Source organism: Acanthopagrus latus, chromosome 22 (genome assembly GCF_904848185.1).
Source record: "Acanthopagrus latus isolate v.2019 chromosome 22, fAcaLat1.1, whole genome shotgun sequence".
Taxonomy (NCBI): domain Eukaryota; kingdom Metazoa; phylum Chordata; class Actinopteri; order Spariformes; family Sparidae; genus Acanthopagrus; species Acanthopagrus latus.
Window position 1 is genome coordinate 12940278 of NC_051060.1, and position 15158 is coordinate 12955435.

At 40.3% G+C, this 15158-nt stretch overlaps 2 protein-coding genes across 2 annotated transcripts in view; one reads left to right on the plus strand and one right to left on the minus strand.

Annotated features, from left to right (window-relative positions):
* si:dkey-12h9.6 (macoilin) overlaps nucleotides 1-15158 on the plus strand; it is a 60107-nt gene that overhangs the window by 25118 nt on the left and 19831 nt on the right. The window lies entirely within an intron of this gene.
* LOC119012992 (cysteine-rich secretory protein 2-like) lies at nucleotides 5887-12655 on the minus strand. The gene is made up of 7 exons (XM_037087274.1): nucleotides 12518-12655; nucleotides 11799-11933; nucleotides 11177-11395; nucleotides 10862-10946; nucleotides 10134-10279; nucleotides 9861-9955; nucleotides 5887-9527 (listed from the first exon to the last, which is right to left on the minus strand). Exons 1-7 carry the CDS (start codon nucleotides 12653-12655, stop codon nucleotides 9413-9415), a joined length of 933 nt encoding a protein of 310 aa, XP_036943169.1. The 3' UTR covers nucleotides 5887-9412.

A 15158-nucleotide genomic window follows, 5' to 3' on the forward strand; every position in this document is an offset into this window, starting at 1 on the left:
CCGTGGAGTTCCGTTTTGTGATGATTGGAATCAGTGTTTTTTTTTGTTTTGTTTGCATACCTCCACCAAGGCCTGACATTCCTTTTTATTCAGTCAGTGATCTGCATCAGGTATTGACCACCTAAGCTTGTGTGTTTTTGTTTTTGTTTTTTGTTTTTTTTTAACATTTTTTTATCAAGATCAATACCCTTTCCCCTGAGAAATTAACAAACATGCCCTATCCCTGCAATGCTAAAGCAAGTGAGGAAAACCTTTTGTCTCTTTATCCAGATCCACACCAATAGTTAATGGGGTCTATTCCGTCATCCATAAAAGATTTGTGGAACTCCGTTAAGTTGTTTATGTATGAAACTGACGAAAAACCGAACAAACAACCAACAAAAGGACACAGGACTTGGCAGAGATAAAAAAAAAAAATCCCTACACATGCCACCTTTCAAGCATTTGTCCATGCTAGTGTGAATATGACTTCAGTAACATCTACAAAGCTCGAGCCCTCACAATAACCAGAAAATAGCTATCATGTGAAATCAGTCTTTGGTCTGTGGGGCTAAGGCCCGTCCATCAGGATGTCTTTGGGGCCCCGGCATCAAGAGTAACAGAGCCAGGAACTCTTTTTATCCCATCTGCCATTACACTTAATTACACACATACATCAGTTGGACACTGGATAGCAGGTGCCCGAAAATTTACAACTGGTTTAAACACTACAGCTGGTGTTGTGCTAATGTAGTATATATACAGCTTTGTTGCCGCACTTTTTTTTTGTCTCTTTCATATATACTAATGCATTGCCTGTAGGAAGTATGTATTCCTATAGAAAAGTGGGAGGTAAAGTAGCTTTTTCATGGATGGCCAAATGAGGCTGTGTTTGAAGGTGGGACGTCAGGGATATTTAGGTTTGTTGTGAAATTTGATATTCCAGGGTATAATTGGCCGTTTTTGATTTTTGATTTTGCCATTATATTTCACCTTTAAAACTATTTACCTTGCCTTGCCTGGTGTCATTATTTTCAGCACAACCTCATATGTGTGACTGTACAGTTATTTTTTCATTTTGATATACTGTATCAACACAATGGACCTAAAATCACAAAAAAAACATAAAATCCAAGTAGGAAAAAGTTAGATTTTTTACTGTGAAAACCACAAATATGTAACGAACCATTTTTATTACTTATAATGCAAATATAAATTGTTGTTTGCTAAATTTGAGCTTAAGCGTTTGAAATTTACAAAGTTATATGTAACTGTTTACATTTAAATGCAGGCAATGCCTCAGGCTCAGGCCTCACTCAGCTCCTTCCAGCTGAATGAAGAACTGCACTGGCTGCTCCACATTCAGCAGTCTCCTCATTGTTTTGACTCATTAAACAGAAAAACAACTTCACTATACACTAAACACACTACACCACACACTACATAACACACTAACTATACACTCAAAACACGCTATATGTCACAAATCTCTCAACTCTCAAAACTCTCTATCGTTGTCTCTATCACTGTCACTGTCACTGTCACTCTTCCACCGCCATCCCTCCCACAACTTCTCCCTGTCCCTCAGCAACCAAATCACGTGGTTTGCCATATAATTTTGTGATTGGTTGGTGTGGTGCCTTTTTCCACCAATAGGAAAGGGAGTAGCACAGTTTTTTTTCTGCTTGCAGACACTTCCTGCTTATGGACACTTTTGTGAAAGAAGCCCATTTTTATTGTTTCTTCCTGCACCAAACACACAGCAAACATGACGGCAATGTTCTATCAGCAGAAAACTGGTATAAAGTTTGAAGGCCACGCCAATATATACGTCAGAACTGAGACTCACGGAGGCTGTGTCTTGCTGCTACGTCATCTTAAATTAGCCACGTGATTTGGACGCACCGGCGCGTCCGTCGACTCAGGAGGTGGAGCGTGGGGCAGGACTCTGCAGTGATTGGCTCTGGTGCGCACATGGCTATGGTGGCTATGGTTGACAATGCTAGCAAAATTCGGAAATCATATATGAAATCATTTAATAACGGTATCATTGTAGTCCAGACAAATCCAACGTTGCATACTCTTAAACCACGCAGCAGCCGTGTTGAAAATCTCAGGTCAGTCTGATCCTGATCTGAGATGTTTGAGGCACACACACACACACAGACACACACAGACACAGACAGACAGACAGACAGATATTTCTTGCTTTTATAGAGAGATAAGTGCTGCAGGTCAGCGCTTGTTTAGTGCTGTGTTGTTTTTCTTCTGCCTGTATGTTTTGGTGTCAAGTGGGCTGTCACCACCCTTGGGTGTCTGTTATGTGCAGACTATTTCTGTGTTTTCATTGTGTGTGTTGCTTTAATGTTCTTGTTTGTAATGTTCTGTTTGCCCACATGGCAAAATATACAGAAAACCATATACATTTTAGTGCTAAAAGAATAGCTTGAAACATAAATTAAATCTGTTGAATTCTGACTCCCCAAAAGGAACTATGTCTTGTATTCATACATTAAATACCAGAGGGAGAAGTTAAATGTCCTCTGTGGTCTGTCAGAGGTTGGAGGGTGTTTGGAGAGGCCAAGTTTATGTTTGCTCTTCATCATCATGAAGACACTCTTGTTTGGACAGTTTACTGTATGTTTAGTTTGATGTATATACTGATATATACAGATCTGCTTGTAAAAAAACTGCTCTGCTTTTTCATTTAGAGGAGTTACTTTTTGGTACCACCTCCTTTATGAAGGCTTGCAACTAAGGGGCTTTTGGAATGTTGATGAATAATTTAAGCTTCATAGATCAGTCCTAAGCTTTCTATATTCACAACAATTTAAATGATAAGGGCTATGGGAGGATATGGACCAGAGGCACTTATAAATGGATTGGCAAGATCTTTTACAACACTGCTAACATGGATGCTTAACAGTTTATAAAACACCTATACACCTTGGATTTATACCAGAGAGAAAAAAAATTACTTATGAAAGTAGGGATGATAAGCTTCGAACATACAGTGCAATCACACCAGTACAACACAGTGAGAAATGTTCTTACCAAAACTTTGAATGCTAGAAATAATCCACCAGTGCATACACTATATTTTTGATGGTTGTGATGTCATTTCTTGAAGGATCTTCAAATGCTTTGTATCTCTGAAATCTGTACAATGTGAGATGAAAAGGTTACATAAGTCAATAAAAAAGTATTGAAATTATGTCATGAATAGAAACAGATATCTTACAGTGTGACATTTACATTTTACTAGATTAAAACAAAGTTCATTGATCCAAAAGATTTTTATATGTAGAAACTTGCTCGTTTTTATGAGTAGTGTACAAAGGTATGTTAATATTTCAAGCACAATATTTTTGCTTATTGTGATGTCATTTCCTGGTGTTTCTTCAAATGCTCAATATGCTCACTGCAAATGACAACAAAACACATTTCGCTTTAAACTGCTATTTCTATCAACCTGCCTCTCGGCTCTCGTGCCCCCGCTTATTGGCGCCACCGCACGTGTTCTCTACATTTTTGCAACATACAGTACGTCACGTGACATCATCACGCCATCATGCGTGTACAATGTGATTAGGATGGATGGCGAAAGTCTTAGCTTAGTGTTGCAAAAAGTAATGAATGTTCTAGCTGTTATGGATATCATTCTCCTGTGGCCAGTGGGGGGCTGATCGCGTGAGGTCCGTATTCTTTAAACAGACCTCTCGCACAAACATTGAACAGTATTTTTAATCACAGAAAGTCCAGTAGTCACAACTTTTATGCTCTGCATTTCATAAACGTGCCTTATTGGCAGTGTTACCTAAAATTGACAATTTATATCAGTTTGTTTCCTTCCAACTGAGAAAGAATATCATTAGTGTAACAGTTTATGAATACTTTTTAAAAGCCTTGACTGTATCACTACATCTCTGCCATTTCTAAAACAAAAACAGACTGGATGCTTCTTTATGCAAATAGTTCTGAAGGCCACTCTTACTTTTGACGCTATTGTTTTTTCACAGCTGTGACTGTGTGAATGAATGGTTTGCCACATGTCGTGTCTGGTATATGCCTACGCCCACGTTAACCATTTCCTCCGCTGCTGGCTTGGGACCCCTCTGCCAGTGTTTGTTTAATGTACAGTTGCTGGAGGAGCACTGAATGAGAACAGCTATCAAACAGGCAGCGGCTTGGAGAAAGAACAACACCCGTCCGCTCATGGCTGACATGAGCCAGGCCTGCTGTATTTAGCTGGGTATGCTGGGAGAGATCAGTCTTTGGCCAGTGGTTGAACTTGTATCGTTGCGCTTGTTTATAAAACAAATGGTCACTCTAACAGGCAGTAGAGGAAGCACAGGGCACAAAAGCCCCATAATGTGTACTCAGTCCATAGGTTATAAGCTTCTCGGGACAATATAGGGAAGTATGTGGTTACTTTAGTACCAGCTACTGCATACAGATTAGACGTAAAGTGTTTACCGTAGCTACAACCCTCCTTCCCTCGGGCCTTTATCGATGAAAGTGATCTGTCAGTGCCTCTGCATGCGACGGAGGAGATCTGTTGTCAGCCGGCTTTGGTTGGAGGGGGTTCTTGTGATGCTCTTGTATTTGCGATGAAAGCTTAAGAGGCGAGCTGTGGAGCTTGTTAGCAGGTTTTGTTGCGCCGCATGTCAAAGCACTCAGAGAGAGGAAGGAAGCTGCCCTCTGCTTTCATTAGAGCGAGGTCCGAAGGGTTCTGTAGTGCTCGGTGGGCCGGAGGTCACTCCCCACAGGTGACACTTTGATACGTTGGGTGATCTGTGGCGTTACACAATGTGAAGCGCAGTGAGGGCAAACAGATATGATCTGAACGGCAGTTGAGGCAATCCCACCTCCCAAGTGTGTGCTGTGCTGGGCGTTATATGAAAAATAAGACTGGGTGGAACTTTGTGCATGTCGAAAAAGTTTTAGTCTGATTAAATGCTTTGGATCATGTTTTTTTTAACTATCATACTAGGGGCTGACATGCCTCCACACCAGCGTTAATTGTGGCCAGAGGAATTATGTTTTTGGGTTGTCCGTTTCATTATTGCAAAAGCAAAATCTCAAGAAGGCCTTGAGGGAGTTTTTTCAAACAAATCCACTAGGACTGGATAGTTGTCTCAGTGTATTTTATCTTGGTTGTAAAGTCAGTTGACAACGATAATCCAAATACACTTAGCTGCAGTGAGCCCTGAGATATTTGTTCAGATTCAAAAGGAGTGTGCTGCTTTTTTTTTTTCATCTTCCTGTTTCTAATCCAAAGGGACTGTGATGTGACGAGATAACAGCTCAGACTAAATGAACTGTCTTATGTCTCGACAGACTGATGTAACTGATCTCCCATCGTCTTCCTGCTTATGAAAAATGCCACTTAGTGTTCCAGCCAAGTTATTGCCCCGCATTCTCTTTTTCTTGTTTCTCGTTCTCTTAACTTTTTTTTAACGCTCTTATCCCCTATTGAACAATGTTTTAATGAAGAAATTTTAAAAGATAGTGAGGGAAATGTATCCCCTTCACCTGATTATTTTCTCAGTCTTCAGACACACAGACAGCTGCCTGGCGGAGCTGTAGTACACTGTGTCAACATCGGATTTGAACACAGCCTGTGTAAGTTTACATGAGGCAGAGCTTTGCTGCATAAACTTCCAGGACTCCCCAGCAATCTACATAAGCAGGAAAAGTACATTATTTTTCCCATATTACACAATCTACTGTTCGGGAGGACAAACCGACGCCAAAGTCATAAACATTTTCTGGCCCTGGGGCTAACTGTTGAGGCTTGCTGGTGGAGCTGATAAGCCCCACAGGATGGCACAGTTGCGCTTATCGAGCTCGGCCAAGCCAGAGGACCTCTGCTATCGCTGTACCAACCGGCAGAGGAAAAAACTCACCCCCTTATCTCCCCTCTGCTGGGGGAATAACACTCTGTCCAGCTACCCTGTCCACCCACTTCAGGTGGTGCTCTCATCTGTGTCCTAACTTAACCTCAAGGGGGATTGCAGTGACGGAGCAGAAATAAGAGGCCCAGACTTTTTTATTTGACTCCCACATGCTGTGGTATGAAGAGCAAGGCTCTTTTGGCGCAAAGACAAGATTGCAGAAATTCAGCCCCAAGTGTTTATTTTTAATGAAAGAAGTTTGTTGTCATACGACGGGAGCTAATGTCCACACAATAGCAGTGCGCGTGACAGTGTGGCAATAGGAAATCTAATGTTGAACTTGGAGCGGATTCTTTTCTGAGCCAAAATGAAAACAACCTCTTCTGCGAGTGCCGCATGGAAATTCAGAACAGGAAACAAAACCTAAGAAGATCCAGTCTGGATGAATTCCAACATGGCGAGCTTGGAGGTCCATCTGTGCTTCTCAAGAGTAGACTGCATAAGCCTAACTCATACAAACAAGCTTGTTAGAACCAGTAACCTGCTGTGCAGCCAGAACATGTGCAGCTGACCCCTGAGGGGAGGCACACTCGCTCAGCCTCAGATGTGGCTAAGTAGGAGCGTCTCCTTCTTTCAGATGCAAGTAAAGCATGCGATGTGAACGGAAAGTTGCAACCTGATGCGACTCGGGACATCCTACTGTTTGTGGAGGCGGGAATTAGGGGTGCAAGAAACCATCAATTGAGAAAAACAAAGTATGATGCAGACTCGGCAGAGGGCGAGAAAGAGAGAGAGGCACTCATGTGGACGAGCTAAGAGGGAGCTTGGGAATATGACCAGAAGTGTCAGCAGGGTGCAACATCTTTCCGTGATCATGAGGCCTAGAGCTTTGTCAATCCAGCGGATGAGCTACGCTACAGACCGGAGTCTCTGTGACAAACAGGCAGGTCTGTGTAACATCGGCATCCTCACCGCAAGGCATCATTGTAAGCTACGACGTTGTTTGTCTTTGGCATTTATCATGTGTCTTTGGCGATCTGATCACAAGGGGGACAGCTCGTCACTTCAGGCCTGGCATCAGAATGCATGTTGACATACATCCCAAGTGACCACTTGTGGTCAGATCTCACCTCGCCACTCTGTGCAAATAAATATGTACGTCACTGCGGCTAAACAGACATTATATGTTTTTCATACAAAAGAAAGAACAAACTCAATGTGCGAAAATTTACAACAAGGCCTCAGTGATTAAGAATTTGTCACAGAGAGAGTTTTTTAACAGAGTTTCTTATATTCACTCAAAATGCTAATTTCTACATAATGTTGCTTTAAAATGAAGGTTGCTTCCTTGATAGTTTCACGTTTATTGCAGGATTATCATCACTGAGGCATTAGCGTGTGAGCAGCTCGTTCAAGTGGAGCTGATTGTAACTGCTTTATAGATATGCGCAAAAATAATGAAAACATTTGTCAAAGATTGAGTCCTAAAATCTCTAACTTGCAGTGTAGTCTGAATATGTATTAGATAATAATATCTAGACCTGTTTATGACAAAGAAATGTGCCACCATGGCTGAATTATTGAAACATACTGATTCGAGATGAAGAATGGCTCAACTGGCAGATGAATAAAAATAACTTCAGCACTAACTTTCAGACTAAAATGACTTGATAAGATGGATGTTATTCAAAGGATTTTTTAAAATATTAATCCATTCCCCACACTACCAAAATATTGCGGGAAATCTGGATTCAAACTGCTTTAATCTTGGATATCATAGTATTCTTTATTTTCACCCACAGCAGGCATGTGTGGTGTCAAATTATGATTGTTCTTCGGAGCAACACTGTGGAATGAACTTTTCCACCCAGCTGCTGCCAGATCCACCCTGTAAAGTGTGGCTCACCTTCCTCTCTGTGAGTTGACACCTTACGCACAGTCAAAGGGCATCTGGTTCGGCAGGGAGTGTTTGTCAAGAGAGGAACTGTGCCAAAATACATTTCCTTCTTAAAGTCTGCTGAGCAGGTCAAATAAAGTATGAAAGCGGAGGCACACAAGCTTGATTGCAGAGTATATTTATTGAAACTGACTGACAGATGAGTCACAGCTTATCGAGGCTGTGCACCAAGAAATGACATCACGGATGCAGCCCAGCTGATGCTTCTGATTAACGTCTTGCTACAGAGAAAAGAGAAAACAGAAGATCAGTGTGTGCATGAATGACAGCGCCGCTCACTGAAGTCACCCAGTTAAAATTTGTGTGTACATTTTTTTGTTTTTGCTGTTTGACTTGTGATGACTCTTCTGATGATAAGTTATGCATCTTTAGTCTCTTTTGGTTGAGGACTACATTGAAAATAAGTCAGAGATTTTATTGTGTGACCCTTTTCCACCAGTGGGAGGGGTACTGAGAATCTGAACTCATGTACAAGTGAAGTTATATTATTGAGATATCACTTATTTACAAGTAAAACTACAGTTATGAAGATAATACTTATCAGTAAGTAAAAGTAAAAAGTGTTCTTGCAAAACGCTACTCAGAGTATTAGTTGTTTTTTTACCAGGCGTTAAATCAAGAGGGTTGATGTTTCTAAATTCTAAATAAAGTCTAAATTCCTTCCAACTCGTGTTCTGTTCTGCTCACTGGTCATGATCACCTCTCAGGTTGAGTGTGGACAGCGGTAAGTACACACTGGTTTCTTGCTGTTTTCAATACTTTGCTGTTGTGGACCATTCATCTGAAGTATTATTATAAGTCCTACTTCAGTCAATACAGGTGTATTTGTGTTAATGTCTCAGCCAAACTATAGTTGGTAGTAATGTCCAAGTGCCACAAGATGGAAGTATCTGCATTTGGAGTATCATAATAGAACAGTAGAAATCACTGAACATCAGAAACATGTTCCTGCAAACATTTCACAATCAAAGTCAAGTTAAAAATTAGGGGATTCTGTCCATTGACAGGCTGGAAAGGCTTTTGGGTGTCCAAAACAACAAAGTAAAAAGCCTTTGTAAACTGTAGTTTGTAGTGAGCTACAAGTGCTGGGGGCGCCTGTGACTCAGGAGGGAGAGCTGCCATTTTGAAGTACTGTCGTGGATCAGTACAAGTCTCTGAACTTTTTACACAACATTTAGACATTTCACGATAAAAGCCTTGTTACCAAGTGAAAGGATTGTGTCCACGGAAAGGCTATGGAAGGCTTGTACTTTGTAACATGTACAGGAATGGTCGAGTTTGTGTTTGCAGTATAATGCATTAACAAAGATTTAACAAGGCAAATGGGAGCAGATCAGAAAGAACTTTTTTTATCATAAAATTATTATAAAATATTGTAAAAGATATTATAAAAAATTTTAATATAATAGAATATAATACTTTAAATACAGTACTGTTAACATTTGCGGTAGATACAGGCTTCAGCCACTGAACTGTGATATAACTGATAAAAATATTACAATTACAAATACTCATGAATACTATTCACTGTTTACACTGAGATTATAAAGTGTAACTCAAACTCCAATCAGCCATTCATTCAGTGTTGTTTTTGCCACTTACTGCACAGTTTGTTTTCACAGGAACCGCGACAGGCACTGCAAGAGCGTCCTTTCTTGTAGGGATATTGTTTGTATCGAAACTTCGAGTTTCCACTGTAATGTAGTCCAAAGTATTAAATATTAAACATAGCTGCACAAAGACCTGATCTGTGTAGCAAAACGCTGTTTATTACTACTTGAAATTGCAGTTCTTCTCCTTACTGCAGAGCATTACCATGTTCTTCTTGCATCAACTGTAATATCTATCTTTCAAGGACTGCAGGTAACCCACATAGTGGGAATTATATCTATAATGAACTCTTAAATACAATTCATATTGCATAATAGAACTCAAGGCACATACAAATATCCTTGCAATTATTCCCTAAACGTGAAGAAACATGCTAGACTTTCTGCTGAGAAGCAGGAAAAGTGTTCTGTACTTACGGAGGGGAGTACTGGCAGACGGCGTAGTACTTGTATTCAGCATTGGGACATGTGGCCATACCGCAACCTATCTTGTTGGAATCGGCCCAGACAATCTGTTTAGACAATGACCAATAAAATGCGAAATCATCAGAACCCTGTGCCATTAATGTACTGTGTGTTATTGTCTTAATAGTCACTGTTTTGGTTACATAGTTTCAAGCCAGTGAAGGCCAATTTGTATGCAAATAAGCCAGAATTAACAAGTGTTGTGAAAGCGTGATTTTACTGCACCTGTGTGTAGTGTCCGACTGCTTTTTTCTTGTTGGTTGATCCCACTCCATATTTCCAATGTTTCACCTCGTCGTACCAATTCTGGATCACAGTGTCCCAGTTAGATGGTGCGCTGGACATGTACAGGTTCTCTCCAAAATTTTTACCTAGAGTCAGAGAGGGGGAGAGAGATACTTAAGTCTTCTTAAAACCACCTGCACCTGGAATACAGTCCATTAACCTAGGCCACTATTAAGTCGTCCGCATCAATCATTGCATGCATTTCAGTCCAAAGGCTAACACAATTAAGATACCTATCAGGAGAAGTCAAATTAAGGGTGTTGCTCTCAGATGTGAAATAAATGTCCTTCATATTCCTATATGATTGACTTTTGTCTGTCTTTGATAACATTCTCTTAAAGAATAGTGTTCTAATTAATAAATCTTTTTTTTTTAAATGATGGACTGTTTGGATGGACCATTCTGATCATCGCCACAAGGCCCATACATAACATATTAACATGTATTAAAGAATTGACACTATAAACTGCTACATGAAGCCTGCCATTTCCCATTTATGTCCTGCCAGGAGTGTTTCTGTCATGTATTATATGGTTGACACAGTACCTTAAATATCTGCTAGAGTAGTCCAGATGTTTAAGATGTCTGACATTTTAAAGCCATGTGATGGTCTGTTTGCTGTTTCTGCTGTATGTCTGGCTAAAATGACACCCTTATCATGATCTTACTTTGACGTATTTTTTGCGGGCTGTGGACCTGGGTGCATTTGTCGGCCCATTTCTGAGCATTGTCAGCTAACTCCTTGCTCCAGCTCTGAGGAAAACAGAAAACAGAGCAGAAATAAGCACTTATAGACGACTGCGGTATACAGTATATGCACTAGAGAAGTTTGCTGTGTGCTTGTCCGTAGTTCTTACTGATTTGATGCAGGCTGGAGAATGTGTAATATTTATTCAAGGCCTATCAAGCTAGACGAAGTGATCCATGTTCATAGAATTTAGTCAGGCACACTTTGTTATGAAATCATGAAATTCAGCATTTACCATTTTCAACATATTGCTTGCGGGAGGGCTAACACTTCTTCTCAGGTTGTTGTGCTTGTTCACAATCTCACTGGGATTCACGGAGGAAGAGCTTGAGGGAGAGCCCCCGGAGCCCCTGGGAGAGCCCGGACCAGAGTTCCCAGATGGTTTGTGAGGATACCGGCGATTATTAGGTTTCACAGGCTTAAAAGGGTTCCAGCCATTGTTAGGTTTCACAGGCTTAAAAGGGTTCCAGCCATTGTTAGGTTTCACAGGCTTAAAAGGGTTCCATCCTCCTGGGAGTCTGCCAGTTACCTTAATTACTACATTACGTACATTAGAGCCGTTCTTAACAGTTTTCGTAACTTTCGTGTTTCCATTTACAGCAACTCTGCCTACATGAACACAAAACAAAACAACAAAACAGATTTTAAAAGTTTCAATACACATGAATATCCTAAATCCGGTAATGATAATTAGTAGAAAGACTCACCGAATCCCTTTTTTGGGTGGTCGTTTTCAGATACAAGAGAGAAATAATGGACAGGTTATTGCACATAGGAAGCAGAATTATTATTGATTTTGCGAAACAATAACTAAATTCTATATAGTTCCCTATGAGAGAGAAACATTTTTTACTTACAGGTATGTAGATGTACTTTTTCCCCAAGTTACCAGGCACCTGAAGAGCAAAGATGGCCAAGACGCACAGGAAACTCAAAGTGTACAGAGACATGGTTGAAACCAGGACTGTTAACCTCCGAGAGCCACAGGTGTGCTTTATATGCACACAACCACACAGACATGTGACAAATGAGCACACAACCTCAGGGTCATCCTGGTTTTGAATGACCAGCCTGAAGAAAGCATTTGTCAACGTGGCACCCTGTCTGTGACGATGTATGGAGAATTACAGGTCGTCCTTATGTATTCTGCATAACAGTGATGATGTGTTCTTCTGCCTGTTACTAGTGAGTGTAGGTCTTCACGTCTTCAGTAAATCCCTGAACTGTTGCTGTCTGCCAGGGATGTCTGCATTTGGGCCAGTTACCTTTAGCCACGCACTCTGCCGCTTGTTAATATGTGTTTATAAGATTTTGATTCAGCTTTCAAATTCCACTTTAACGCTATTGTCCTTGGGTGGAAATTTGTTTTGCAGCAAGGGTTATTATATCAAGTGATGAACTTATGGGAATCACGTTGCCATGGACGTCATACGCTGCCCCTTTTTCCTGCTTGTATTCTTGCCAATGGTATTTTGAATCTTTCAAACTTAACATAACCAGCAAAGACCCTTGGGCCAACAAACTGCCACCTACCTAGTGACTTCATCCCCTGCCTCACTTTACTGGTTATCATTACCTGTCTGCTCTCGCTGGTTACTACATACATGTCATCACGAATGTCATCAGGGAGCTGCAAACTTCTACTGTCGTCATTGCACTTCTTACTTTTGTATTTTTCTAACACGCTCTTGTTGTCTGTGTCTTTGCTGTACATGTTTGTTCCTTGTTTTCTGCCTGTTTTGCATGTCGACTGAATGTTGTCTCATTACCTCCTCCAAGGAGGTTATGTTTTTGCTGGTGTCCGTTTGTTTGTTGGTTGGTTGGTTGGTTTGTCTGCAGGTTCAAACAAAAACTACCCAACAGATTTCCACAAAACTTGATCTTGACCCAGAATAGACCTCTTTAACTTTTGGTGTGGATCCAGATATCCAGAATATTCTTTCACTCGCGTTCTATATGATAGAGCATTTTCAAATCTTTTGTCATTTTCTCAGGGAATAATGGATCTTGATGAAAAAAGATTGACAAAATTTTGTGAGTGGTATGTATCAGTCAGAACAGTTAAAAATCCAAATAAAAATTCTGATCCGGCTGATTTGAACACGTTTTGTATTTGATATTTGACTTAATAGAGTTAAAGTGGACTACCGGGCCTTGGTGGAGGTATGCACTCTACTGAGCGTCATTTTATGCAATCAGTCGAGCAGGATACAAGCTTTGCTCATCTGTGTACTGTACATTCATCCCTCTTGTCTCTGATTGCCAATTGTATATTGTGAAACTTGCTCCCTGTCCATTTCACAATGCATTATAAAACAAAAAAAGCTCAGACATAAATTAATGAACAATTTCCAACAAGGGTCTTGTGTTATATTTGGGTGTCAAAATTGTGTTTATACTAAAGTTGGTCAAGAGTGGACCTGTCAACATTGGACGATTCTACAGAACCCAATGCCGGTTGTTTTAAAATTCTTGCTGTCTGTAATATCGGCATATGGTGCCAGTTGTATGGATAAGGCCAATAAACAGGCAAAAAACAAAATAAAATGCTTTATAACCCCAGACGTCAGACTTGAGACCAAGTCGGCAACAACTTTGTCTCACAGGTTTCTTGACTTGGTAGTCTCTCTCCCTTATGCTTCCTGTAATTTCCTTTAATCAGATGTCACGGTTCATGATTCCATCAGATCAGATGATACTCTCCCTCGTAAGGAGCTGCATTCCTCCTTTTTTCGTGTGAAACCAAGACAGAGGTGTTTTTCTTGAAGTGTCTCTTTGACTTAGAGTTTGCATAAAAACGTATACATTATCTCCATTTGCATACTAGAGATAAGTATGTTTTCTTTAAATCAATATTTGTGCAGGATTAAGGTCCTGTGAAAGTTCAGTTACACTCTTCTCACACACACTCACACATAATTCCTTCCCCCTACCAGGGGCTGTTAATAGAGACCGGTTTTCCACATCAGTTGGTCATATCTGTCCAGTTACACAGCAACACACACTCAGTATGCTAAAGAGACACAAAGTTACTACAGGGACACGTAAGTACTAATGAAAAGCTACTCAACTACCACGAAGTGACACACACCTATTATGAAAAAAGACACAAAATGACCAATTCAAGATTTGGGTAAACATCTACTGTTTAGGGGCTTCTGGTGCTGCTAGTGAATATTTGGATAACAGATATCCAGACCAAGATGTCCTCTTCAGTGTGCCTCATTTTGGCTAACCCATATAAACAGATAGAAACTAAAATAAGTAGATAAAAAGTTAAATCATCTTCAGACAATAGTAAAAGGGTTCTGAGGTCACATTTTGGCCAAAAAAGAAAAGAAAATTGCACCAGCTGTATGTGGTGGGACACCATACATGATACATTTATAGTGAAATGGTTATAAACCCTGGTTTTAATAATAATAATTTAAAAAGAATATTGTGTTATTATAACTCCTGCACTTCACCACGTTTTGCCCACTGGAAGGGAACCCCAGAGAGGGCACTTTATTTAATATACCATATGAGCGTTTAAGAGGACACCTTCACCTTATTTTTTTCGAACATGGGGGCATCATCTTGTTCTGCATATTTGTTTCACACTCACTTTTTTAAGTACTCCTTTTTAAGTGATTGGTCATAACTACTTGGATTATAACAGACGGCAAACAGAAACTAGAACACTTCCTATAGCGAAGTCTTTTTCTTTGTCTGCAGATTCTGCATTTATATGCAGATATCAGTTAATACTGATTTAGAAAATGAGTACAACGAGACACTGTGTCCCTTACAGTTTTGTTGTGCTCACATAAAGGAGGGGTGGGGGGCCTTTAACAGGTCTGCAGCATAAAAAGCTAATTTCTGTGCAATTAACCAATCCAGATCAAATAGCTTGAAGTCAGTGCTGGAAGCAAAAAGAAATAAGAGCCGTGACTCCCTTCATTTATGTCAACATACATTTACATCCGCACAGTGTACACATAACAGTGCATATAGTGATAGGGCAGGCTTCAGGCAGTGTTTGTCCAAACAGAAATCGTGCCGAAGTAAATTCATTTTTGCATATCTTCTTATTGATTCGCAGGTCAAATAGCTCGAAGTCAGTACCTGAACTGGAAAAAATGTTGCTCACACAGAGCTGACTATGTAATCACAACATACATTTTATGTGTTTCTTCTGTCTGAGGAGTGGAAGTATCCAAAAACGAATTAAAAAA